Raw genomic sequence first — 26,363 nt, forward strand, 5'->3', positions numbered from 1 at the left:
TTTTCCACTTGTTTGATTTTAAACCCATTTTCTCTACTTCTTAAGAAGCCTAAGGGAAAAACAAGCATACAAATGGATCTTCAAAGGCTGGAAAAACAGTGGAAAGTGGTTGGGAGAAAATACAGTTTACTGGACTGAATAAATCTGAACGGATGGAGTCAGTATTTCCTTCTCATTCAACCAAACAGCCTTTTCTTTCCTTTCTTTTTTTTTTTTTTTCCTCTCTCTTTACTTTTTTTTTTTTTTTTTTTTTTTTGGCATAACTGCGGTTTGGACTCTTGAAGTCTATGTTAGACAGCTTTACCACTAAGCCAGGCCCTCAACCCTTGCCCCTATTTTATTTACTTATAAAGTACTGGGGCTCGAACTCAGGTCCTACGCCTTGAGCCACTCCACCAGCGCTATTTTTGTGAAGGTTTTTTTGAGATAAGGTCCAGGAACTATTTGCGGGGGCTGCCTTCGAACCGCGATCTTTCTGATCTTTGCCTCCTGAGTAGCTAGGATTACAGGCGTGAGCCACCAGCGCCTGGCTTGCCCCTATTTGAGTCAAACTTAGGTCAGACTGCCCCGCACCAAGAAAAGCGCAGGTTCAAAGTTCCTTTACAAAAAAAGAAATCACATTGGGCACAGAACAGAGGCCGCACAAGCAGACCCACACCTCACGTGCGGCAGATGGGCAGGACTGAGCTCCAACCCCGCCTCCGAGACACAGCCCGCCGGGGCCCCGCCCCGCCCCGCTTCAGGCTCCGCCCCACCACGGCCCCCGCCCCGCCCCGCTCCACCTCAGGCTCCGCCCCGTCTTCCTTCGGACCCCGCTCAGCCTCAGGCCCTGTCCCGGCAGCCACCGGGCGGAGCCGCCAGGGGTCGCTGCGCGCTGTGAGGGCGAAGATCAACCTCTTCCCTGTTGCAGTTCGACCCCGGGCGGTCGTTGGCGCCAAAATCAAATCCGTCGCGGCCAGCCCCGCCCCTCGTCTCGCGCCCAGGCCCCGCCGCCGGAAGGCCCGCCGCCGGCACCATGGTAAGAGCTGAGGCCGCGGTCCCAGTTGCCTTCCTCCTCAGCGTCTGGGCTCCAGAGCCCCGGTGCTGCGCGGGATCCTAGGCAGGTGCTGCGCGGAGGGGACCGCCAGGGCGACGCTGGCGGCACGCACCCTGCCCTCGAGTCCGCCCCGCCGCATCGGCGTCTGTCCCCGGGTTGGGCTAGAACGCTGGGAGCGTTCGCGAACGGGACCCGAGAACCCGCCAACTCGGATTAAAGACCGCGAGGCGCGGGGGAACAGGCGGCCCCGACGCCTCCGGGTTCGGGGTCCCGAGGCGCCGCCCCTCTTTGGGACCCGGGGAGGAAAACGCAGGCGCGCGCGCGCGAGCCCCGTGGCGCGCAGGGAGCCCCAGGGTTTTTCCGAGCCGCTCCCAGCCCGGTACCGTAAGGTGTGGAGGCCGGGCTGCACCCCACAGGACCAGCAGCAACCCAACGGGTCTTCACCTTCTCCAGTTAGACGAGTTCAGCAAATATCCATTGGGTGGGGGCTGGGCGTGGGCTCGTGTGGAGCGCTTGCCTGGCGTGCACCAGGCTCTGGGCTCAAGCCCCCGCACCGCAAAAAAACAAATAAATAAAAATAAATGCATAGGTCTTAACCCAAGGGCAGGGATCGCACTCCTGATCTTCGGGTTGCTGGTCGTGTAGGACTTGTCGCTTTACTGGGGAGGCGCTGCACACTAGCCCTCCTTGTGTACGTGAAGGGTTAAATCCAGGGAGGTTCCCAGCCACCTCTCTCTCTCTGAGCTTGTATCTCTCATCAGATCGTTTTCATAAACCTTCAAAGTTTAATACCATTCTTTCTGCTGCTGTTGGCAGACGATCAACGTCTAATGAAGTGGATCTAAGATTTTAATATCTTAATTTAGTTAAGTGGCCGTTATTTTGCCCAGCTAATGGAGGACAAGGATCGAATTGTACGGTATTTATTTGAAGTTACTTGCCCAGCTGTAATTATAACTGATAACGGCTTCTTTGTGGTTAAACTAACAACTCAGCCACCTGGGCATAAAAGACTCCAAGGAGCCACAGGACCAGACTTAAAACAAATGGCTACCAGCACTCTGTGTTACCACATTTCTCTTTGTAGAGTTGCTGGCCCAATATACCTGACAGCTGAGAACTGTGCACCAATTTTGTCCTTGTACCTAATCCCTCTTTACATTTGAATCACCTTTTAATACTAAATGATTTAATGCTGTTAACTCTTTTCAAATGCTTCTGATAATGAAGAAAGATGAAACAAAATTTTCTATACATAAGTACTTGCAATTTAAAAATAAATTATCAACATGTTTAGTGTTGTGGTGGTCAATGATAAACTTTTGTCTTCTTTCCTAATTGTGAATTAGTAACTGTCTGTTTTGATTTGGTTGGCTTGTTGGGTAAACAACTAATCCACGCTTACATTTTTGGAATTGGAAGGCAGCAGATAGCATTTAATTTCTAAGTTTTCAAGATTTGATTGCAAATGATCACCAAGGCTGATAACAGCAATTCTGTAACTCCTCATTGAAGAAGGTGCTTAAGGTACTTTGCTCAATTAGGAAGTGTTGAGTCCTCAGGCCAAATTTTGAGTCACCTTTTTTACTAATTTGAAGGCATTAGGAGATTTTTCCTAGTCTTAAGTATTAAATGTGTCTTTGTTAGTTTGGGGCATGGGAGAGACGTTTCCAAATGAAAGTATTAAAATGACATCCTTTTACATTGGTTATTTTAATTTGGGCCTTTATCGTATTTATTGTGGTTAATAATTATGTCATGTCATAAAAGAGACCAATGAATAAATCAGGCTGAAACAATGTAAATAAATGGGATAGTTCATCCACAGTTCTTGAATAACCTTTATCTGTTGAGTGTTGAGATCTTTTCTATAACTGTGTGTACCAGGACACTAGCTGTTTTTTGTTCCCCACCTCTGGTGGGACAGATTGGAGGGGCTGGGGCACTAGGGTTTGAACTCAAGGCCTTGGACTTTTTAGACAAGCACTCTACCACTTGACCCATGCCCCCAAGCCCTTTTTGCTTGTAGTTATTTTTCAGATAAGAGTCTCACTAACTTTTTGCCTGGGCTCGCTTCAAACCTTGAAGGATTACAGGCCTGTACCACCATGCCCAGCCCTTAGGGGCACATTCTTTGGAGAACAGGGGCTTTCCAGTAGCTGTTTATAATTTATTATAATGAATGCTAGAAGGTTTTCCTACAACTTTGGGATCTGTTTTCTGCTTTTGCAGCCACAAACTAAAGTGCTAAAGAAAGATTCACTGCTTACACAGTGCTCTGACATCCTCTAAATTCTAGGGTAAGAAAAGCAAAGTTCTCAAACCTGGAGCACAGTTAATGCATGCAGAGAAGACTTAAAATATGCATGCCCAGTATGCATCCCTGAGATTCTGATTCAGTCACGCATTGGCACTTTAAGAACATATGGCATCAAATTACCTGGGGAGCCTTCTATAGGGTGTGACTTTAATGCTTGGCTCAGGTAATGCAGGAGGCCTGTGTGAAGGAGGACTGACAAAGCATTCCTGGACTCTTAACTCTCTACCCTGGGGTTAGTGAACTAACTAACTCCTGGAGCTTGCCTCCCCTACTTGAGATTTCTCTGCAAGCAAGGTAGAAGATAGTTACCACAGAATTTTCTATCATTAATTCACCCTGTGTCCCATGAAAATGGTAGGTGTTTGGGGCTTGGGAGCCTGAACTGCCTCAAAATTTTAGGTTGGGAGCTTTAGAGACATTGTCCTGAAATTCAGGACTGGCCTTTATGTCTGCTTGATGGCCAAGCCCTGGGAAGGCACATTGTATGTAGTTCTTGTTCTAAAGGTTTTCGGTATGCTGAGAAACAAATGAACACACATCTTCAGTGTAGTCACTGATTTGATGAAACTGTATCCTTGGACACATGCGTTGCCTGTGAGCTCAGCTCAGGAAGTTCTGGAGAGAGAATGCCTAACCTAAGCTTTGGGAGACTTTGCGCAGTGTTAAGTATGCCAGCGGAGAGGCATTTCAGGTAGAGAAGCAACATTTTTTTTAAAGGCACAGACATGGCAGCAGAATTTGAGTGCAGAATTAGAAGTAGTCTTCATATGACAATCTAAATTGCTTCACTCTGCATTGGCGTGGTAACATTTGAGGTGCCAAGCTACTTTAAGAGGCAGGCCGAAGTCAGGTGGAGCTGAGCCTTGTGTATCATACTAGGAGTGCTTAGATACTTACGATGGTTGGGATCACTGAAAAGTTTTAAGCAAGGGAGAGGTGAGCCAAAAGTGTGGTTCAAGTGGCTGAGGGATATTGAAGGAGACAGATAATGAAGGGGTAAACCGAGGTTAATGGTAGTAGGGATGGAGCAGGCAGGACAGATTGGAGAAGTAGTTAAGCACTTAAGTTGGCAGAACTTGGTAATTGGTTGGATGTAGTGTGAAGAGATGAAGGCACCTATGATGACTGACTGTTGACTTCCAGCATGGGTAACATGGTGGTATCTAGCTGAGACTCAAGATGTAGCAGATTTGGGAAGGAGGTGTAGGAGAGGAGTTCATTGTGGACCACTGAGTTTGAAGTCTATCCAGTAGACAGGTAGGTACATGAGAATGAAGCTCAGGATTACACTCAGGGCCAGATGTAAAGACCTGTGGGCTCAGCACAAGTGTTAATTAAAATGATGAAAGCGGATGGATCAAAGAAAAGTGTGAGATGAGGGATCAATGGCCACTCCCTGGGGGCTACAGTATTTGAGAGTGGACAGAGGAGGAAGAGGAAAATGTCAACTTGGAGGCTGCTTATTTACACATGTGCCATACCAGGAAACACTGGATAATTTTATTGCTGTGGAAATGAGTTAATGAGTTTCTAGGTTTCGCAAGAATGGTAGACTCAGTACTCTCATACATAGAATGTCAGTTCCAACTCCCTTTTCCCATCTAGTGTAGATCCATATTTTCTGATGGTGTTTTTAGGGTCAGTCTTTAATTGTTTTGTTGTATTTGCTTTTTAAGTAGTTTGTTTGCCTTTGATCTTATGCAATTTTTGAGAAAGATGCAGATCAAATAGGAAACAGTAGTGTGGAATCGCTTGTTTAACAACAGGTAATGTTTCTCACTCTTTTTGTTTTCCTGCCAATCTTTGGTTTGAAGAAATTTAACTTTTTTTTTTTTAGTAAAATTTGGACTTTAGCTTCATTTATATATTCTATCCACAGTGTATAGTGAAATTGTTTACTAACATATTTCAGTTATATATTATCTTAATTTCAAATTGGCTAACAGGTATTAGAGAATAATAATAACCCGAGTAGGCTTCCATTTTCTACTTGAATGTTTTTTTTTTCTTTCTGTATATCTCTTTAGAAATTGCTGAGTAGCTCTCCACTAGGTAAAAACCACTCTGTTCCCAGCCCACCTTCCATAACCTGGCTCCAGACAACCTGTTGAATGTCATATGCCACTCCCCGCCTACCAAGTCCACACATACTTTTCCATAATTGTCCTGGAGCATTGTTTGTGCTTCCCACCACACCCCTATGTGGTCAACACAGGGCAGCCTTCTCACCATTTCTCAACCTGCCAAAATCCTTTTCATCTCTTTTTTTTTTTTTTTCAGTTTTCTTTTATTATTCATATGCATACAAGGCTTGGTTCATTTCTCCCCCCTGCCCCCACCCCCTCCCTTACCACCCACTCCGCCTCCTCCCTCTGCCCCCCCTCAATACCCAGCAGAAACTATTTTGCCCTTATTTCTAATTTTGTTGTGGAAAGAGTATAAGCAATAACAGGAAGGAACAAGGGTTTTTGCTGGTTGAGATAAGGATAGCTATACAGGGCATTGACTCACATTGATTTCCTGTGCGTGGGTGTTACCTTCTAGGTTAATTCTTTTTGATCTAACCTTTTCTCTAGTACCTGTTCCCCTTTTCCTACTGGCCTCAGTTGCTTTAAGGTATCTGCTTTAGTTTCTCTGCGTTAAGGGCAACAAATGCTAGCTAGTTTTTTAGGTGTCTTACCTATCCTCACCCCTCCCTTGTGTGCTCTCGCTTTTATCATGTGCTCATAGTCCAATCCCCTTGTTGTGTTTGCCCTTGATCTAATGTCCACATATGAGGGAGAACATACGATTTTTGGTTTTTTGAGCCAGGCTAACCTCACTCAGAATGATGTTCTCCAATTCCATCCATTTACCAGCGAATGATAACATTTCGTTCTTCTTCATGGCTGCATAAAATTCCATTGTGTATAGATACCACATTTTCTTAATCCATTCGTCAGTGGTGGGGCATCTTGGCTGTTTCCATAACTTGGCTATTGTGAATAGTGCCGCAATAGACATGGATGTGCAGGTGCCTCTGGAGTAACAGTCTTTTGGGTATATCCCCAAGAGTGGTATTGCTGGATCAAATGGTAGATCGATGTCCAGCTTTTTAAGTAGCCTCCAAATGTTTTTCCAGAGTGGTTGTACTAGTCTACATTCCCACCAACAGTGTAAGAGGGTTCCTTTTTCCCCCGCATCCTCGCCAACACCTGTTGTTGGTGGTGTTGCTGATGATGGCTATTCTAACAGGGTTGAGGTGGAATCTTAGCGTGGTTTTAATTTGCATTTCCTTTATTGCTAGAGATGGTGAGCATTTTTTCATGTGTTTTCTGGCCATTTGAATTTCTTCTTTTGAGAAAGTTCTGTTTAGTTCACCTGCCCATTTCTTTATTGGTTCATTAGTTTTGGGAGAATTTAGTTTTTTAAGTTCCCTGTATATTCTGGTTATCAGTCCTTTGTCTGATGTATAGTTGGCAAATATTTTCTCCCACTCTGTGGGTGTTCTCTTCAGTTTAGAGACCATTTCTTTTGATGAACAGAAGCTTTTTAGTTTTATGAGGTCCCATTTATCTATGCTATCTCTTAGTTGCTGTGCTGCTGGGGTTTCATTGAGTAAGTTCTTACCTATACCTACCAACTCCAGAGTATTTCCTACTCTTTCTTGTATCAACTTAAGAGTTTGGGGTCTGATATTAAGATCCTTGATCCATTTTGAGTTAATCTTGGTATAGGGTGATATACATGGATCTAGTTTCAGTTTTTTGCAGACTGCTAACCAGTTTTCCCAGCAGTTTTTGTTGAAGAGGCTGCTATTTCTCCATCGTATATTTTTAGCTCCTTTGTCAAAGATAAGTTGCTTATAGTTGTGTGGCTTCATATCTGGATCCTCTATTCTGTTCCACTGGTCTTCATGTCTGTTTTTGTGCCAGTACCATGCTGTTTTTATTGTTATTGCTTTGTAATATAGTTTGAAGTCAGGTATTGTGATACCTCCTGCATTGTTCTTTTGACTGAGTATTGCCTTGGCTATTCGTGGCCTCTTGTGTTTCCATATAAATTTCACAGTAGATTTTTCCAATGTCATTGGAATTTTGATGGGAATTGCATTAAACATGTAGATTACTTTTGGGAGTATCTACATTTTTACTATGTTGATTCTACCAATCCATGAGCATGGGAGATCTCTCCACTTTCTATAGTCTTCCTCAATCTCTTTCTTCAGAAGTGTATAGTTTTCCTTATAGAGGTCTTTCACATCTTTTGTTAGGTTTACACCTAGGTATTTGATTTTGTTTGAGGCTATTGTAAATGGAATTGTTTTCATACATTCTTTTTCCATTTGCTCATTGTTAGTGTATAGAAATGCTAATGATTTTTCTATGTTGATTTTATATCCTGCTACCTTGCTATAGCTATTGATGATGTCTAGAAGCTTCTGAGTAGAGTTTTTTGGGTCTTTAAGGTATAGGATCATATCGTCTGCAAATAGGGATATTTTGACAGTTTCTTTACCTATTTGTATTCCTTTTATTCCTTCTTCTTGCCTAATTGCTCTGGCTAGGAATTCCAGTACTATGTTGAATAGGAGTGGAGATATTGGGCATCCTTGTCTGGTTCCTGATTTTAGAGGGAATGGTTTTAATTTTTCTCTGTTAAGTATAATGCTGGCTGTAGGTTTGTCATATATAGCTTTTATAATGTTGAGGTACTTTCCTTCTATTTCTAGTTTTCTTAGAGCTTTTATCATGAAATGATGTTGGATCTTATCAAAGGCTTTTTCTGCATCTATTGAGATGATCAAGTGGTTTTTGTCTTTGCTTCTGTTAATGTGGTTTATTACGTTTATTGATTTTCGTATGTTGAACCACCCCTGCATCCCTGGGATGAAGCCTACTTGGTCGTGGTGAATAATCTTTTTGATGTGTTGCTGAATTCGGTTTGCCATTATTTTGTTGAGGATTTTTGCATCAATGTTCATTAAGGAGATTGGCCTATAGTTCTCCTTTTTGGAGGTGTCTTTGCCTGGTTTTGGGATAAGTGTAATACTGGCTTCATGAAATGTGTTTGGCAGTTTTCCTTCCCTTTCTATTTCGTGGAACAGTTTAAGGAGGGTTGGTATCAGTTCTTCTTTAAAGGTCTGATAGAATTCAGCAGAGAATCCATCAGGTCCTGGACTTTTCTTTTTGGGGAGACTCTTGATTGCTGCTTCAATTTCATTTTGTGTTATAGGTCTATTCAGGTGATTAATTTCCTCTTGGTTCAGTTTTGGATGATCATATGTATCTGGAAATCTGTCCATTTCTTTTAGATTTTCAAATTTATTGGAATATAGGTTCTCAAAGTAGTCTCTGATGATTTCCTGGACTTCCATGGTGTTTGTTGTTATCTCCCCTTTTGCATTCCTAATTCTACTAATTTGGGTTTTTTCTCTCCTCATTTTAGTCAGGTTTGCCAGGGGTCTATTGATCTTGTTTATTTTTTCAAAGAACCAACTTTTTGTTTCATTAATTCTTTGTATGGTTTTTTTGGTTTCTATTTCGTTGATTTCAGCTCATATTTTTATTATTTCTCTCCTTCTATTTGTTTTGGGATTTGCTTGTTCTTGTTTTTCTAGGAGTTTGAGATGTATCATTAGGTCATTGATTTGGGATCTTTCAATCTTTTTAATATATGCACTCATGGCTATAAACTTTCCTCTCAAGACTGCCTTAGCTGTGTCCCATAGGTTCCGGTAGGTTGTGTTTTCATTTTCATTGACTTCCAGGAACTTTTTAATTTCCTCTTTTATTTCATTGATGATCCATTCTTCATTAAGTAATGAGTTATTTAGTTTCCAGCCGTTTGCATGTTTTTTGTCTTTACTTTTGTTGTTGAGTTCTACTTTTACTGCATTGTGGTCAGATAGTATGCACGGTATTATTTCTATTTTCTTATATTTACTGAGGCTTGCTTTGTGCCCTAGGATATGATCTATTTTGGAGAAGGTTCCATGGGCTGCTGAGAAGAATGTATATTGTGTAGAGGTTGGATGAAATGTTCTGTAGACATCTACTAGGTCCACTTGATCTATTGCATATTTTAGATCTTGGATTTCTTTATTGAGTTTTTGTTTGGATTACCTATCTATTGATGATAATGGGCTGTTAAAGTCTCCCACAATCACTGTGTTGGCGTTTATATATGTTTTTAGGTCTTTCAGGGTATGTTTGATGAAATTGGGTGTGGGTTGACATTGGGTGCGTACAGATTGATGATTATTATTTCCTTTTGGTCTATTTCCCCTTTTATTAGTATGGAATGTCCTTCTTTATCTCGTTTGATCAATGTAGGTTTGAAGTCTACTTTGTCAGAGATAAGTATTGCTACTCCTGCTTGTTTTCGGGGGCCATTGGCTTGGTAAATCTTCTTCCAGCCTTTCATCCTAAGCATATGCTTATTTCTGTCGGTGAGATGAGTCTCCTGTAAGCAACAAATTGTTGGATCTTCTTTTTTAATCCATTTTGTCAAACTGTGTCTTTTGATGGGTGAATTAAGTCCATTAACATTAAGCATTAGTACTGATAGGTATGTGGTGATTCCTGCCATTTAGTTATCTTAGTTATTTGAAGGTTTGATTGTGTGTACCTAACTTGATGTTACTCTCTACTGTCTTGCTTTTTCTTATCCTGTGGTTTGGTGCTGCCTGCCTTTTCATGGTTAAGTTGGGTGTCACTTTCTGTGTGCAGGATCCCTTGCAGAATCTTTTGTAATGGTGGCTTTGTGGTCACATATTGTTTTAGTTTCTGCTTATCATGGAAGACTTTTATTGCTCCATCTATTTTGAATGATAGCTTTGCTGGGTAGAGTATCCTGGGGTTGAAGTTATTTTCATTCAGTGCCCGGAAGATCTCACCCCAAGCTCTTCTTGCTTTTAATGTTTCTGTTGAGAAGTCTGCTGTGATTTTGATGGGTTTACCTTTTTATGTTACTTGTTTTTTCTCTCTTACAGCCTTCAATATTCTTTCCTTAGTTTCTGAACTTGTTGTTTTAATGATGATATGTCGTGGAGTAGTTCTATTTTGATCTGGTCTGTTTGGTGTCCTGGAGGCCTCTTGCGTTTGTATGGGAATATCTTTCTCTAGATTTGGGAAATTTTCCGTTATTATTTTGTTGAATATATTACGCATTCCCTTCGCTTGCACCTCTTCTCCTTCTTCGATGCCCATGATTCTCAAGTTTGGTCTTTTGATGGAGTCAGTGAGTTCTTGCATTTTCTTTTCACAGGTCTTGAGTTGTTTAATAGTTCTTCGGTTTTTCCTTTAATTACCATTTCATCTTCAAGTTCCGAGATTCTGTCTTCTGTTTGTTCTATTCTGCTGGATTGGCCTTCTGTTTTGTTTTGCAGTTCTGTTTCATTCTTTTTTCTGAGGTTTTCCATATCCTGGCAGTTTTCTTCTTTATTGTTGTCTATTTTTGTCCTGAGTTCATTTATCCATTTATTCATTGTGTTCTCTCTTTCACTTTGGTGTTTATACAGTGCTTCTATGGTTTCCTTTATTTCTTCTTTTGCTTTTTCAAATTCTCTATTATTGTTGTCTTGGAATTTCATGAGTGTCTCCTGTACATTTTGGTTGACCCTATCCAGTATCATCTCTATAAAATTCTCATTGAGTACTTGTAGTATGTCTTCTTTTAAATTATTCTTGTGGGCTTCATTGGGTCCTTTGGCATAGTTTATCTTCATTTTGTTGGAGTCTGGATCTGAGTTTCTGTTCTCTTCATTACCCTCTGGTTCCTGTACTAATTTTTTGCTGTGGGGAAACTGGTTTCCCTGTTTTTTCTGTCTTCCCGTCATTGTCCTTGGTGTTGTTACTGTCCCTGTACTGTGTGCAATTAAGTATTTTCTAGCTTGTAATAATAACAATGGTAATATTTAGAATGGAAGAGTGAGCTGAGATGGAAAGCAAGAAGTTAAAGAAAAGGGGAAAACAAATATACAGACAAGAGGGAGAAAGCAGAACAAGGTATCAGACAAGAGAGTTTCAAAGGTATAAACAGGGAGTGTTAGTGTACTAATCGACAGTAAGCTGAACAGACATTAGAGAGACAGAGAGAGGATTGAAAATCAAAGATAAAAAATATAAAAAATAAGTAAATGAAAGTAATATCTATATATAAAAATGAATTAAAATAAAATGGAAAATAGAAAATTAAAAAAAAAAAAAAAAAAACCAAAAACTTCCAAGTTTATATGCAATGCAGTTTCAGTCTTAATAATTTGGGTGTCCGTCTCAATCTCCAGTCCTGGAGTGGTGCCTCAGATGTTGTTCTGTGGTTGTCTCATCAAAGGGGATGCATAAAGTAGAACAAAACTACACACACACACACACACACACACACACACACACACACACACACACACAAAGCCCCACCAAGTGTCCCCAGTTCAAATGCAATACAGTTTCAGTAAGTTTTTCAGCTTGCAGGTGTAATTCGGTTGTTCTCTCATCAAAGGTAGGGAGAAAAAGAAAAAAAAGCGTCTGGAGGCAGTTCTGAGAGTGGTATCTGCAACTGTGGCCTGCCTGCCTGCTGCTCTCAGCCTGTAGCTGGCGGCGTTATTTATGCAGATCTCTGGGGTGAGCTAGCACTCACCTGGTCCCACAGGCTTTGTTTGCTCAGAGTTCTCCTGTGCGGGAGCCTCTGCCACAGGCTTTCCCCTTTCCAAGCACTGGGAAAGGTGACACTGCCCCGCGTTGTCAGGCCTGAGTGTTTATTTACAGTTCACGTGGGAAGTGGGTCTTTCCTCCTCTCCTGTGGAGTTTTCCTCCCTCCTCCACTCTCACAAGCGTCCCCGCTCCTGGGTGCTGGGCGCGCCCCGCTCCCGCCAGAAGCTCTCCCGGCCGCCCGGCTTGTTTATTTACAGTCCCGGGAAGGGTTCCCTTCCCCCAATCTTCAGCGCTCAGGGCGCCCCACCCTCTTTCCAGCGTGTCTTAACTGTTCTTATTGCTTAGTACTCAGTTTCTCTTTTTTTTTTCCGGGTGGAGGTCGGTCTGTCCAGGGGGCTATGCTGCTCTGGCCCAGGCTTGTCTGTGGGGGAACCGCGGTACCGTGAAGCTCACCTGGTCCGCGTCTTCCCAAGCCGTATGGGCGCCGGCCACTGGTGGCCCCGGGGTCCCTCCTCGTTTCTCCGTTTAACGTGAAGTGGAGATTCTCTGCACTGGCTGGAGATGTGGAGGGGTCAAAGTTATGCCTTTTCTCGGTGATTATGCCTGCAAAGTGTGTCTCCAGCGTCTCTCCAAGATTTCACTATAGGCGGGTCGCTTTCTGCTTCCTCCCTCTAGCCGCCATCTTGGAATTCTCCCCTTTTCATCTCTTGGTAACACTTCTCTCTCCCCGTGGTGGAGTTAGTTCATTCTGTCCTGTGCGTTTCTGCAGCAATTCATGCATGTAGCTGTTTATTAGTTACACGTGCTTGTCTATGTATTTTGAGAGGTCGTAAACCTTTTGAAGGTAGATACAATGGCTTATCATTGGTTCATTTTATATTGAATTTCTACAAAACACTAGGCTCTGTCTTAATCATTATTCTTATTGTTGGCAGCACTTACCACAAGGGTTGGCATAGAGTAGTTGAAATGAGTTTTTAGGCCTGGCTCTGAGAGTATCACAACCTGTTAATATCACACAAGACCATGTATAAAATTGTAGATGATGTTTAATATTAGATTGTTTTAAAATGCAGTGTTTCAAAAAAAAAATTTACTTTTGTGTTTTAGTCAAAGAAAAAAGGACTGAGTGCAGAAGAAAAAAGAGCCCGCATGATGGAAATATTTTTTGAGACAGTAAGTTGTTTACCTTAGCATTTTTTGTATTTTGTGTAATTTTCATTGTTTGTATACTGTGTATTTTAATGTTATTCAATCCATTGCTAACTGCGTCTCTTTGCTAGAGATTTATACTGACCAGTTTCTTGAAGGACAGATAAAAATTCTGCAAACATCTGTGGTTACTCTGCACTATGGAGTATGAAAGGACCATATCCAGACTACCCAACATCCTGGCACCAGAGTTATTTTTTCTGATGCATGTATTTGATTGTGTCCTCTTTCTGTCTGAAAATAATAATAGTAGCTCACATTCACCGAGTGCTGCTAGATGCCAACTACAGTGGCAGGCATATAGCATAGATTTCATCCTTACATTGACCCTTCAAGTAGGTACTGTTGTTGTCATCCTCATCTTGTAGAAGAGACACCTAAGACACAGTGTCTGTAAAGCCAGTGATAGTACTAGGATTTAAACCACGTAGGATCATCTGATTTTATAGGGAATGCAGAAATACTGCCTCTTTGCATTTATCAGTTTGTCTGTAGAATAGTACACATGTGGTAGTACACAGGCCTCCTTCATTTATTCTGGATGCTTGTGCCTGCCACTAGTAGGAAATAAGGTTAAAATTTCAACTCCTAAGTGACAGAGCTAGGAGAGGATCCTCTAGCCTACTCTCTTTACCAGGTTGCTGTAAAATAGTCTTCCTTTGCCTCCAAGTTCAAATCTAAGCAGTCCTTTTACCAAAAAAAAAAAAAAATTCAAGTGGCTTGGCAGAACTTTTAACATACTGTCCTGAAGCTACTGGCTATTTTCATCATATACAAATGTGAAGAAGTTGGGGAAAAATAAGTGGTAAAATAAAATATTGAATTGATAAGATTCCCTTTTCATTTTAGTCATACAGATTCTTAATAACACAAGCAAAATATTGTGAGGATTTGAAAAACCATGTAAGCCCTAAAGTGTAACATTTACAGTTCTAAGTTATAGAAAATTCAAGCTGGGAGTCAGTGGCTCACACCTACAATCCTAGCTACTCAGGAGGCAGAAATCAGGAGGATCATGGTTCAAAGCTAGCCTGGGCAAATAGTTCTCAAGACCCTGTCTCAAAAAAATCCATCACAAAAGAGGGCTGGCGAAGTGGCTCAAAGTGTAGGCCCTGAATTCGAACCCCAGTACCACAAAAAAAGTTACAGGAAATTCAGAACAGAATGTCATATTAATAGTGATGATATCAGTAAGACAAAGTAATGAAATTTGAATGTGAAAATTATGACAATTTTTTTTTCTTTTGGCGAGTTGAAATATTTTTTATATGGTGTTAGAGGAAGAAAGGCAAATTTTATTCCTACCAGACAGTAGAACTGAGGAGAATGGTCAGTGAAATTATTTCTTCCTTTATAGTCTTGTTAATTATCTCAAATACCAAAAATTGCTGTTTGTGTTTGAAAATGTTCATCTTTGCTCCTCAGCTATGTTAAGATACTGAGCACCAGCAGCTTAAAGTTCAGTAAGTGAGTGTTTCTGCAAATCCAGGAATTAATTCTATTCTATTAAGTGAGTTCAAATAACATACTCCTGTTCCTTTTTCTACATTATATAGCTTAATAAGTTGCTGCTCATTAATCTTACCAGTTTTTTTGATGGAATTGAAAAGTATAACAAAAAAATTGAAAACAATCTTTTATTCTCTCATGTATGGAACATGGTATATCCAGGATCCAGACTGGTGTCAAATGTTGATAAACATTAGATATAAGCCCTTTAATAATGTAGAGCAAATCAGCAATATGGTATACAGTAAAAGTCATAGATTCTGGGATTCAGATTTCAGAATCTGGATACTAATTCCATTGTTGCTGTTGGCAAGTAAAAATTCCAACAGAATCAAATCTGGTCACTCCAACATTGCTATACAGTTTGACTTCAGATGTGAACTTTTAAAAGACATGTCATGAGAAAATGCTCATGATGTAATGTTAAGTAGAAAATGCAGAATCTAAAAAAATATATTACAATATGATTACAGATACTACCAGTAGTAGGATTATACGTAGATTTTGTTTTGCAGTCTGTTTTCTCAGATACCTACAGTGAACATATATTACCTTTTGAACCAAATTAGGAAACTGGCTAACAAAGCATCTCATACTATGTTGCCTCTAATCATAAGTGATTCATCTGCAAAGTTTTGGAAATCTTTCAAATACACAGTCATTGATAATAATGACAGTTTGCAAAGGAGATTCAGGAGCTATTTTCAGGCACAAGATAAAATTCCAATGAATATTTGTTGGGTATTTCTAGAAATTACCTCAGCAGAGACTTAATAGCCCTCCATTGAAATAATCTCTGGAATAACCATGCTTATACACAGAGAATTTTATATAAATGGAGAAAAAGAGACCGATATATATGCTTGCTCCTGAAATCCTATGTTATTCTACATATATATATTCTCTCTATATATATATATTTGTTTATTTATTTATTTACTCGTTGGTGGGATTCAGGGCTTTGTGCTTGCAAAGTAGGCTCTCTACCTCTTGAGCAATATCCAGTCCATTTTGCTCTGATTATTTGGAGATGGAGTCTCAGGAACTCATTGCCTAGGCTGGCCCAATCTCAACCTCTCAAATAGCTATGATTACAAAAGTGACCCACTGGTGCCCAACTATGTTATTACCATTAAATAGTTTATTCCCAGATGTATAAAAATTGGTCCCATACTCTTAAGTCTGTGACTCAGAATTTTCCTTAATTTAATGAATCTTAAAATGAAGTTAAATCTTTGGTGAAGATGAAGTTAAATTTTAGGTGTAGTGAGATGAAATTTTTCATCATTTTTATTATGAAAATTTTCAAACATGTAGCAAAGATGAAAGCGTGAATACCCATATTTCCACCACCTATATCCTACTATTAACATTTTTATCGCTTGCTTTACTGTGTGTGTGTGTGCGCGTCCTCCCTTCCTCCCTCTCTCTTTCCCTCCTTCCCATGAATTCTCGATATGCCCTGGCTTTCGTCAAAGTATTTGTTTTGCAAATACTTTCTTCTGGGCAGTATTTATCTTTTCAATTTCTTAGTGCCCATTTGGATGAGCAGAAGGCTTTAGATTTTTTTGAAGTTTAATTTCCATCTAATTACAGTGGCCTTCTTAAGTTTATTTTGAAAGAAATGGTTCCCAGATTTCCATAACCATAATCACAATATTTCTGTTGTAATTACTAAATAATTTAGTCTTTTCAAACAGTTTCACTTTCATTATTCAAATTCTTTTCACACTTAAACAAAGGCTGCTTACAAGTAGAAATGACTATTCAACATTGATTTTTTTTCCTGACCACCAGATTAAATATTGTTTATGTATATTTTTATGGTGTTTTGCTGTGCATATAATGGACATGCAACATGTACAGGTGAATGATTGAGAGAGCATGAATTATAATTTTTCTATCATTTAGGGTTAACTGCTCCATAAAACCTCAAATGTAAACAAATCTAAAGCACTGCCTTCTTTTTTCTTTCTCCTTTCTTTCTTCCCTTCCCTTCCCTCCCCGCCTCCCCTCGCCCCTCCTCCCCTCTCCACTTCCCCTTCCTTTCCTTGCTTCCCCTTCCTTTCCTTGCTTCCCCTCCTCCCCCCATACTGGGGTTTGAACTCAGGGCCTACACCTTGAGCCACTCCACCAGCTCTTTTTTTGTGATGGGTTTTTTTGAGATAGAGTCTTTGTGAACTATTCGCCTGGGGTTCGGGCTTGCTTCAAACCACAGTCCTCCTGATCTCTGCCTCCTAAATAGCTAGGATTATAGGCGTGAGCCACTGGTGCCCAGTCTTTTTTCTTTTTTGACATAGGAACTTGCTGTGTTGCCCAGGCTGGTCTCAAATTGTTCTTATTGCCACTGCATCAGGCTATTTTGTGTTTTCTTAAAATCAAAGTGTCAGAAAAGCTAATTATCTCATGTTACCAAGTGACACCATAACTAGTTTTTCTATTTCAGTGGAAAGATACTATGTTCCGATCTGCAAGTACTTAATACAATTGGGTGTTCATGCAAAAGTCTGACTTTTTTAAGTTCTTGGAGGGTATCACATGAGATAACCATAGTTTCTTCTTGCTCTAAAATGCTTAATTCTATTGCATTATTCATTTACAAGTATAGTTTTTATGAACATAATTATGGTGAATATAAATACACAGTAGAAAATAAATGTTTTCCTCTTTTTTAAAAACTCTTTTAAACAGAAAGATGTATTTCAATTAAAAGATATGGAGAAGATTGCTCCCAAAGAGAAAGGCATTAGTAAGTATCAAAGATGTGCTGTAAGTATCTGTCATCTTTTGTGCATCTGTCTCTTTACGGAAGGTATACATTCGTAGAGATGAAGGATGTTCATAAAAGCGCCTAGATGATGTTTCATGACCATATTTGGAGCATCTACTCTAGAAGAAATAAAAGGGAGTACACATGTTTACATACCTAAGCATTTTACAGTAAACCACACATATTAAAATATATTTTATTTCAAAAGAAATAAAAACTTCATTTAATTCTAGTATTTGCAAAATGTTATTTTGTGCGTTTACATGTTACATTAGTTTTATAAGACTGCTATAACAAATTCGCACAATTTGGTGGCCGAAGCCAACAGAAAATTATTTTCTCACAGTTCTGGAGGCCAGAGGTTTGAAATTAAGGGGAAGGCAGGGCAGATTCCTTTGGAGGCTTCAAAGAAGAATCCCTTTCCTACTTTTCTCCTAGCTTTTAGTTGCTGCCAGCAGCACATGGCTGGTCTCTTATCCTTGGCTCCATCTTCAGATGGCCTTCCCCTCTGTTCCTGTTTTCTCACCTTCTCTCTCTTAAAAGGACACATGTCATTGGCCTTAGGATTCACACTAAACCCAGGATGATCCCATGTTGAGATCCTTAACTTTAATTACATTTGTGGGTTAGACTTTCTGTTGCTATAACCAAATACCTAACAAAACATCGTAAAAGGAAGAAGGATTTATTGCTCATGGTTTCCAAGGTTTTAGTCTTATCATGGTGGGTAGTTTGGACAGTGTATCTCACATCATGGTGGCCAGAAAGCAGAGAGACAATACCTGTGTTCCCTGACTTTTTCCTTCTTCCCTTTTTATTCCATCTGTTCCCCTAGCTTATGGCACGGTGCTGCCCTCATTCAGGGTGGTCATTCTCCTTTAGTTAATCTTCTCTGGAAATGCTCTCACTGACACACCCAGAGCTATGCTTTACTAATCTCCTAGGTGCTTCTTCATCCAATCAAGTCGACAATCAAAATTAACCTTCACAAGTTGCAAAAGCCTCTTTCCCAAATATTCACAGGTTCCAGGGGCCTAGGACTTTGGATATATCTCTTGGGGAGGAGGAGGTATTAAACTTACCACACATAATACATTTTTTTAAACTTCTCTAATTATATAGCTAAGCACGTTTATTTTAATAAATCTAGAACTACAAAAACCATAAGTAAGAAAACTTCTGAATTCTGCTGTTCTGAGATCAACACGGTTAACGTTTTGATATATTTTGAAGCCTTATTCCTAGGTTCTATTTGTGTGTGTGTGTGTGTGTGTGTGTGTGTGTGTGTGTGTGTGTGTGTGTATCTGTCTCTCTGAGAGGGAACAATGCTGCATATACAGTTTTATGTTCATTGATTTTTTTTTGGAGGGGGGACAGGCTAGGACTTCATGCCTCATGATATGTTGCTAGGACAACATATCATCTACATTGATGTCACTTGCTTTAAAAACTGATTTTTGAGCTGCTGGCATGGCTCAAGTGATAAAATGCTTGTCTAACAAGCCCAAGTCCTTGATTTCACATCTCGGTATTTCCACCCACCATACCATAAATTTGCTTAGCCACTTACCTATTGTTGATCATCCAAATTGTTTCTAAATATTACTGCCAGAAATAATGTTTAATTAACATGCTGTCTGCTCAGAACTGAACTGTATTTCCCCAAAATTCATGTTGAATCTCTAACCACCATTGTGACTGCATTTGGAAATGGGACTTTTAGAATACCTTCTAAAAGATTAATGCTGATCATGATAGTATACATCTGTAATCCCAGCCTTCAGAGGACTGAGGCAGAAGGACTGCAAGTTTGAGGCCAATGTGGGTTACAAAAAACAAGCAGACAAGATTAAATGAGGACTGGAGGCATGGCTCAAGCCTGCTTTGCAAACTCAAAGCCCTGAGTTCAAACTCCAGTCTCATCCAAAAAAAAAAAAAAATTCCAGAAAAGATTAAATGAGTTTTTTTTTATGTTAGCAAAATTATTTATTTGAACATGGAGTAGGTATATTATTATAGGTTTTAAATTAATTGATACCTGAATATTTTTTAAAGTTCAGTTTTCATTTTTAATACAATAAATATTGGCAAATACAACCTACATCACTAAAAGCTCTTAAATGAGTTTATAAGCATGGGGTCCTAATCCATTGTATTGGTAGCCTTATAAGAAGAGGAACAAAAAGAGATCTTTGTACATCTGCTGAGAAAAGACCACGTTAGCATGTTAGGACATAGTGACAAGACAGCTAGCTTTCTGCAAAACAGGAAAAGAGCCCTCACTAGGAACTGAATTGAGCACCATCTTGATCTAGCCTCCAGATTGAGAAATTTCTGTTTTTTAAGCCATCTAGTCCATGGTATTTTGTTATGGAAGTCCAAGCTGACTGAGACACTGGACACTGTCCATACTTTCTCTCCACATCTCATATTACTTCATTAGGAAAGTTTTAGAGATTTATGTAGTCATTAGACTTTTTGATAGGTAAATCTCAATTGCCTTTGGGAAAGACTATACCAGTTTAAAGTCACACTAATTTCTTTTTGTTTTGTTGTGTTTTGTTTATTTTGTTTGTGCTGCTTGGGTCGTACCCAGGGCCCTGTACCTGCTAGGCAAGTGCTCTATCACTGAGCCTCATGCCCTACCCTAATTTCTTGAAACAAATTTTTTATTTTTTAGAATTCTTTGACACTTCATTTCAGTTTGTACTTCTTTACTTGTGGGATTGAATGTTTTTCACATTTGGCACCAATTTTATTTATTAAATCTTTAATTTTTAATTTTTTTCTTACAGCTTAGCATCTGCTTTAAGAAAAAAATAAAATGAACACTAAAAATGGGCAGACTTTTGGGTACATAAGAAGTAAGAATTGTCAGTGAGTTTCAGACATTTATGAGATGAGATTTTTAAAGCCTTTTTTCTGATTTTTAATCTTAACCCTAACTACAGTACCCAGTTTGTGTGTTTGTTTAATTTTTCATAATAACTTTGTCTTAAATTTTCTTAGCAAAGGTAATACATATTCATTATTAGGCAGGGATGAGGGGAAGAAGAAAAAAAGAAATAAAAATTTCTTGCTACCTGTCATCCAGGGATAACCACTGTTATATTAGTGCATAATGTCTTTACTTTTCTACATCACATATTATATATACATATACATGTCATTAAATATTTTATAATATAAATGATTACATAGTATTTTTAAAAATCTGGTTATTTGGCTTCCTTTTTTTTTTGCTGCTGAAAACAATGCTTTCACAAGCATTTCACAAGCATCCTTACGCATATCTGTCATTATTCTTTGTATGAATTTACAGAAGTAAAATTTCTCCATAAAAGCGAAGCATAAATCTAAAGTTTAGATCTACACTGCACATTTCTCCACCCATGTTGAGGACTCCTTGACTCCTGTGTTACGTCTTTTAATGTTTTTAGTTTGGTAATCAAAAATGCATATCATTGTTTTATTTTATATTCAGTTAAGAGTAGGGTTGACTATTATGCATTGAACATGTATATTTTGTAGATGCATATTGATACATTTTTATTACTTTTCTTTTGTGTTATTTCTAAATGCTCCTTATTTATTAGCCTACTAACTCTTGATGTGTAACTTTTTTTGCAAATGTTTCTCCAGTTACTTGCTTTTTAATTTTGTTTATGGTGTTTCTTAACATAGTCTTTAAATTTTCTCTCTAATAGCTGCTATGTCAGTGAAAGAAGTCCTTCAAAGCTTAGTTGATGATGGTATGGTTGACTGTGAGAGGATTGGGACTTCTAATTATTACTGGGCCTTTCCAAGTAAAGCTCTTCATGCAAGGAAACGAAGGCTGGAGATTCTGGAGTCTCAGGTAAGATACCACAAGTTAAAAAGAATAGATTTGCTTTGTAACACATTTCTTTCACTTAATCCTTTTTTTCATTTAGTGGTTTCCCTTAAATTTTTCACATGCATATTTGGCTCAAAGTTTCAAGTCTCTTATTCGTAAGCGATAGGGCTGGGATAGAGTGGTAGGAGTGCTTGCCTAGCACGAGTGGAGCCCGTTCCACCCTTAGAATCCCAAAGCAAATGAACAAAAAGCAATAGAATGACCTTCGAATGTTTTACTTTTAAGTTTTTGCTATATCATTATAATATTTTCTAGTATTTTAGTGCTTTTTTTATTAATAGCTCATTTTAGGTGGAAAAATGCCCAGCTCATCCCTTTCCTGCCTTGCCACTCATACAATTGTTTGTATCTTGTATTATTATTGTGTGTATCTTATATTATCCCAACTAGTGAACCAATTTTGATACCTTAGTAGCTAGACTCCTTTAGGATTCATTGTTTGTTGTACATTCTGTGAATTTTGACAATGCATGTTGACATGTATCATGCAAAATAGTTTCACTGCCCTAAAAACTCTCTGTGCTTTACCTACCCATCCTTCCCTCCCTCCAACCCCTGGCAACTACTGATCCTAGTCCCCTTTTTTATTTTAACCCAGTGAAAGTGGGTCTCTCTGTGTAACCAAGGCTGGTCTTGATCTTGCCTTAGCTTCCCGAGTGCTGGGATCCATTGATGTTTTTACTGTCTCTATAGTTTTGCTTTTTCTAGAATGTTGAATAGTTGGAATCATACACTATATAGCCTTTTCACTGGCTTCTTTCACTTAACAATATGCATTTAAAGCTCCTCCATGCATTTTAGTGGTTTGATTGCTCATTTCTTTTTATTGCTGAATAATACTCCAAGATGTGGATATTCCACAGTCTGATTACTCATTGAGCTGTTGAAGATCATCTTGGTTGCTTCCAAGTTTTGGCAATTATGAATAGAGCTGGTATAGACATTTGTGTCCTAGGTTTTGTATAGATGTAAGTTTCTAGCTCATTTGAGTAAATACCGAGGAACATAATTGCTGGATTGTATGGTAAGTCTATGTTTAGTTTCTAAGAAACTTCCAAAGTGTCTTTCCAAATGCAAAGTGTTCCATTTTGCATTTCCAACTACAGTGAATGAGAAGAGTTCCTGTTGTTCCATATTGCCTCAGGCATTAGATGATATCATTGCTTTGTCCTTTAGCCAGTCTAATGAATATGCAAAGGTATTTCATTGTTTTGAGCATCTTTTCATGTACTTATTTGCCACCTGTATGAAAGGAGGTGTATATTTAGATCTTTTGCCCACTTTCTCATTTTTAAAATTTTCTTATTGTTGAGTTCTTTGTAGTTTTTGGATACTATGCCTTTTTCAGTTCTTCCTACCCTGTTTTTTCCTTTTCTTTCATTATGACTTCTATTGCTTTTATCTCTATTATAATTTTAAGCATTTTATTTTGTATTTTAAGATTATTCACCTATCAAACTTTGGGAAGGCATTTATTGGTTTGTGTATGTGCTGGCTACCCCTTGTGGTGTTTTGTTTATTTTTTTTATCTTATATGTGTTTTACCTTTTTTACTTATGAGCTCTTGTTTGTTCAGTTGATGATGGTTATTCTATGGAAGTCACAGGTACTTGGTTTGTGAAATAATGGTTTTGGGTTCTATGAGAGATGCTAGCTACTTCAGTAGTTATGACCCAATTTGTACGCTAATTTCCTGGACAGTATGAGTACAGTGCAAAATGCAATTCACATGTCAACATGTGGTGTGGATCTAGAGATTTGTTTTCCTATAAGCAACTTGTTCCCCCCAAGGGAAGTATAAGCTTCTTGTTATTTTCCATGGTGTTCTGTAGTACTGAGCCTTCAGTACTTTGAGCTATACGCAGGAGCTCAGTCCAACTCTCCTCCTGTGTCCCTTCATATCTCCTTCTCCCATGTGCGTGTTAGAATCCTAACCACGAGCCATCAGTGCTGGACTACCAGTTTTGTCTTATTTTTGACACTTTGAGATCTCATTTTGAACTTGGCTATAAGTCTTAGCATTTTGTTTTGGTTTTGTTATATTTAATTAAATATTTGGTTGTATCAGTTGTGATTAGGAAACTCTCCCTGACAGGTTAATCCATTATTTTCATTCTCGTTCCAACAGTGCAGTATAAACCTGTGAACTGTGATCATTTAGCATTATTGAAATCAATTCATTGAAACTTACTTTGTTATACTACATGTATGTTAGTGTGATGGTATATGTTAATGTACTGAAACCTGGGTTTAAAGTTTTCTCATTTCTTGAGATAGCAGAAATTGGAGGCCCTACCTTATAAGTACATAGAAATATGCTGATTAAAAATAAAGTAAAACTATAAAACAATTGGAAGCCCTTTATTTACATGGCTGTCTTTTCAACATATCCACTCCTACTTCTAACTGGAATCCAGTTCATTCAGAGTCCTTCCTGTCTCCTACACTGCCAATCTTACGTACATGTAAAAGATGAATATCTGACTACACCAGATGACATTTGTAATTTTTGTTCAGTCAGAAATTATTGAAGTAACCCATATCTTATGATATCTACTTTTATACCACTTTCCTTGCTCTTCTGTTTGTTTATTACCTACTTTTTAATGACAAAAAGATATAGTGCCTTAGCTGGGCATCTGAGGTCTATAATTTTCTGGACTTAAATGTTCTACCTCATTTATTCATTTATTCACTCACAGAACTTGTTGTCAACTGTAGAACAGTAGGAGATCAGGGAAAGGGCTGGAGAAGAGGTCAGCAGAGACTGTGTCAAAGGTCCATCGGTATGATTAGGAACTGAGACCTACTTGAAAGGGATATAAGGTACATAATCACAGATACTTTTCTTGAAACATTATTAGGAATGGATTGACGAATGGAACCTAGAATCCGAAAACTCAGAAGGTTATTGTAGCTTTGTGGTTAAGAAATAAGGACGTACAATGAGAAATCACGTCATACCCACTAGGATGGTTATCAGAAAAACAAAACAAAAGTCATGCATGGTAGCACAATCCTAGCACTTGGGAGGCTGAGGCAGGAGAACTGCAAATTTAAGGTCAGCCTATGCTGTAGAAACCCTGTCTCAAAAACAAAACAAACAACAGCAACAACAATAATAAAACCAGAAAATGTTAAGTGTTGGCAATAAGTGGAGAAATTGGAACCCTGGTGCATTATTAGTGGGAATGTAAAATGGCGCAGTTAATGTGGAAAACAGTATGTTAGTTCCTCAAAAAGTTAAAAATAAGGCTGGGCGCCAGTGACTCATGTCTGAAATCCTACCTACTTGGGAGGCTGAGATTGGGAAAACTGACGTTCGAGACCAACCCAGGCAAATAGTTCGAGAGACTCCATCTCCAAAATAACCAGAGCAAAATGGATTGGAGGTATGGCTTAAGTAGTAGAGTGCTTAAAGCCATGAGTTCACAATCCCAGTTCCACCAAAAAAAAAAATTAAAAATAAGATTATTATATGACTCAACAATTCCAGAACACTTGAAAGACCTTATATGTATCCAAAGACTTGAAAGCATGGTATTGAAGAGCTTCTTGTACATCCATGTTCATAGCAGCATTAATTGCAGTGACCCAAATGTCCATTAGTGGATAAATGGATAAACAAAATGTGGAAATGGAGTATTATTTAGCCTTAAAGAAGAATGAAATCCTGACACATGGTACAACATCTATTAACCTTGAGGATATGATGTTAAGTGAAATAAACCAGGTTCAAAATGACAAATGCTGTATGACTCCACGTATGAGATAGCTGGAGAAGTCAAACTTATGAATAAAAATAGAATGGTTGCCAGGGACTAGAGGGCTCCCATTGCCAGTCTGAGAAGATGATTCCACTGGTACCCCTGACCCTGCTGAAAAGCCAGATGCTGGTATCAAAAAAAAAATCCTATCCAGACATCACAATTCTGTTTGGAGCATGTGAGTGGCCAATCCAGGACCACAAGCCTATGCTCTCATTGTCAGAAGAGCTGGTGAAGCAAATAACTGGGAGTTGTATTTTCTGTGGCACAAGATAGAACAGTATAGATAGCAGTTCTATGGAACTGCTTCTGTTGGCACAAGCAGTTCTCCCCAGAAGAAACTGGGTTCAGTTACTGAGCCCACTTCATTTTAAATAACCACAAAATAAATCAAGGGGAACAACTCTGAACAGGAGCAAAGCATGTGGGGGTCAGAATAATCCACTTACTGTGCCAGGCCCTTGGGATCAGCCAGTGAACCACGGATGGAAGATTGCAAGACCCGGTAGGTGAATTTAGTGGAATAATCCAGCTGTGAGATAATGGTGGCTTGAACCAAAGTGATAGCAACAGATTGGTGAAAACCCGTTGGATTCTAGATATGGTCAGTAGGATTTCCCTGTGGGATGGATGTGGAGTGTGAGGGAAAGAAAGAAGAAAGGCTGGAGGCATGGCTCAATGGTAGAGCACCCGCCTAGCAAGTGTGAGACCCTGAGTTCAAACCCAAGTACTGCCCGAAAGAAAGAAAGGAATTGTATTGGTTTCCTATGGCTATTATGGCAAACTAGTGCAAACGTGGTGTCAAACAACAAAAATGTATTCTCTCATAGTTCTGGAGTCAGTGTCACTAGGCCAAAATCAAAGTATTGGCAGGTTGCACTGCCTCTGGAGGCTTTAGGTAAGAATCTGTTCTTCAAATCTTCTGATTTCCTTGATGTGTGGCCAAATCACTTTCAGTCACTTTGCCTTCTCTTCTCTGTATGTTAAGTTTCCTTTTATTTAAGGTACATGTGGTTACATTTAGGACCCATCTTTTTAATCCAGGATAATTTTCCCATCTTAGAACCATTATCACATCTGTATATCTGTAAAGTCTTTGCCACATATAGTGACAGTCATAGGTTCTAGAAATTAGGGCCCAGTATCTGTGGGAGACATTTTGTGCCTTACCACAAGAGCCATAGATGAATTCAAAGATATTTTAACTTAGTGTGTGGCGAGGGG

At 39.2% G+C, this 26,363-nt stretch overlaps 1 protein-coding gene across 8 annotated transcripts in view; it reads left to right on the forward strand.

The window, feature by feature from the left end:
* The first annotated feature begins 313 nt into the window (after positions 1-313).
* Positions 314-26,363, forward strand: part of Mnd1 (meiotic nuclear divisions 1) — a 92,600-nt gene continuing 66,550 nt past the window's right edge. For 2 of the 8 annotated variants that reach the window (XR_012435612.1, XM_074041318.1), the window contains exons 1-4: positions 321-1,018; positions 13,097-13,162; positions 17,399-17,456; positions 21,185-21,333. Coding sequence is in view for 7 of the 8 variants with exons in the window: in XM_074041318.1 (XP_073897419.1) it covers positions 1,016-1,018; positions 13,097-13,162; positions 17,399-17,456; positions 21,185-21,333 (276 nt within the window). In the remaining variant the exon portion in view is untranslated. Of the gene's footprint in view, positions 1,019-13,096; positions 13,163-17,398; positions 17,457-21,184; positions 21,334-26,363 lie in introns of all 8 variants that reach the window. The other 6 variants (XM_074041317.1, XM_074041316.1, XM_074041319.1 and 3 more) reach the window with 6 other exon arrangements.

Source organism: Castor canadensis, chromosome 9 (assembly GCF_047511655.1).
Source record: "Castor canadensis chromosome 9, mCasCan1.hap1v2, whole genome shotgun sequence".
Taxonomy (NCBI): domain Eukaryota; kingdom Metazoa; phylum Chordata; class Mammalia; order Rodentia; family Castoridae; genus Castor; species Castor canadensis.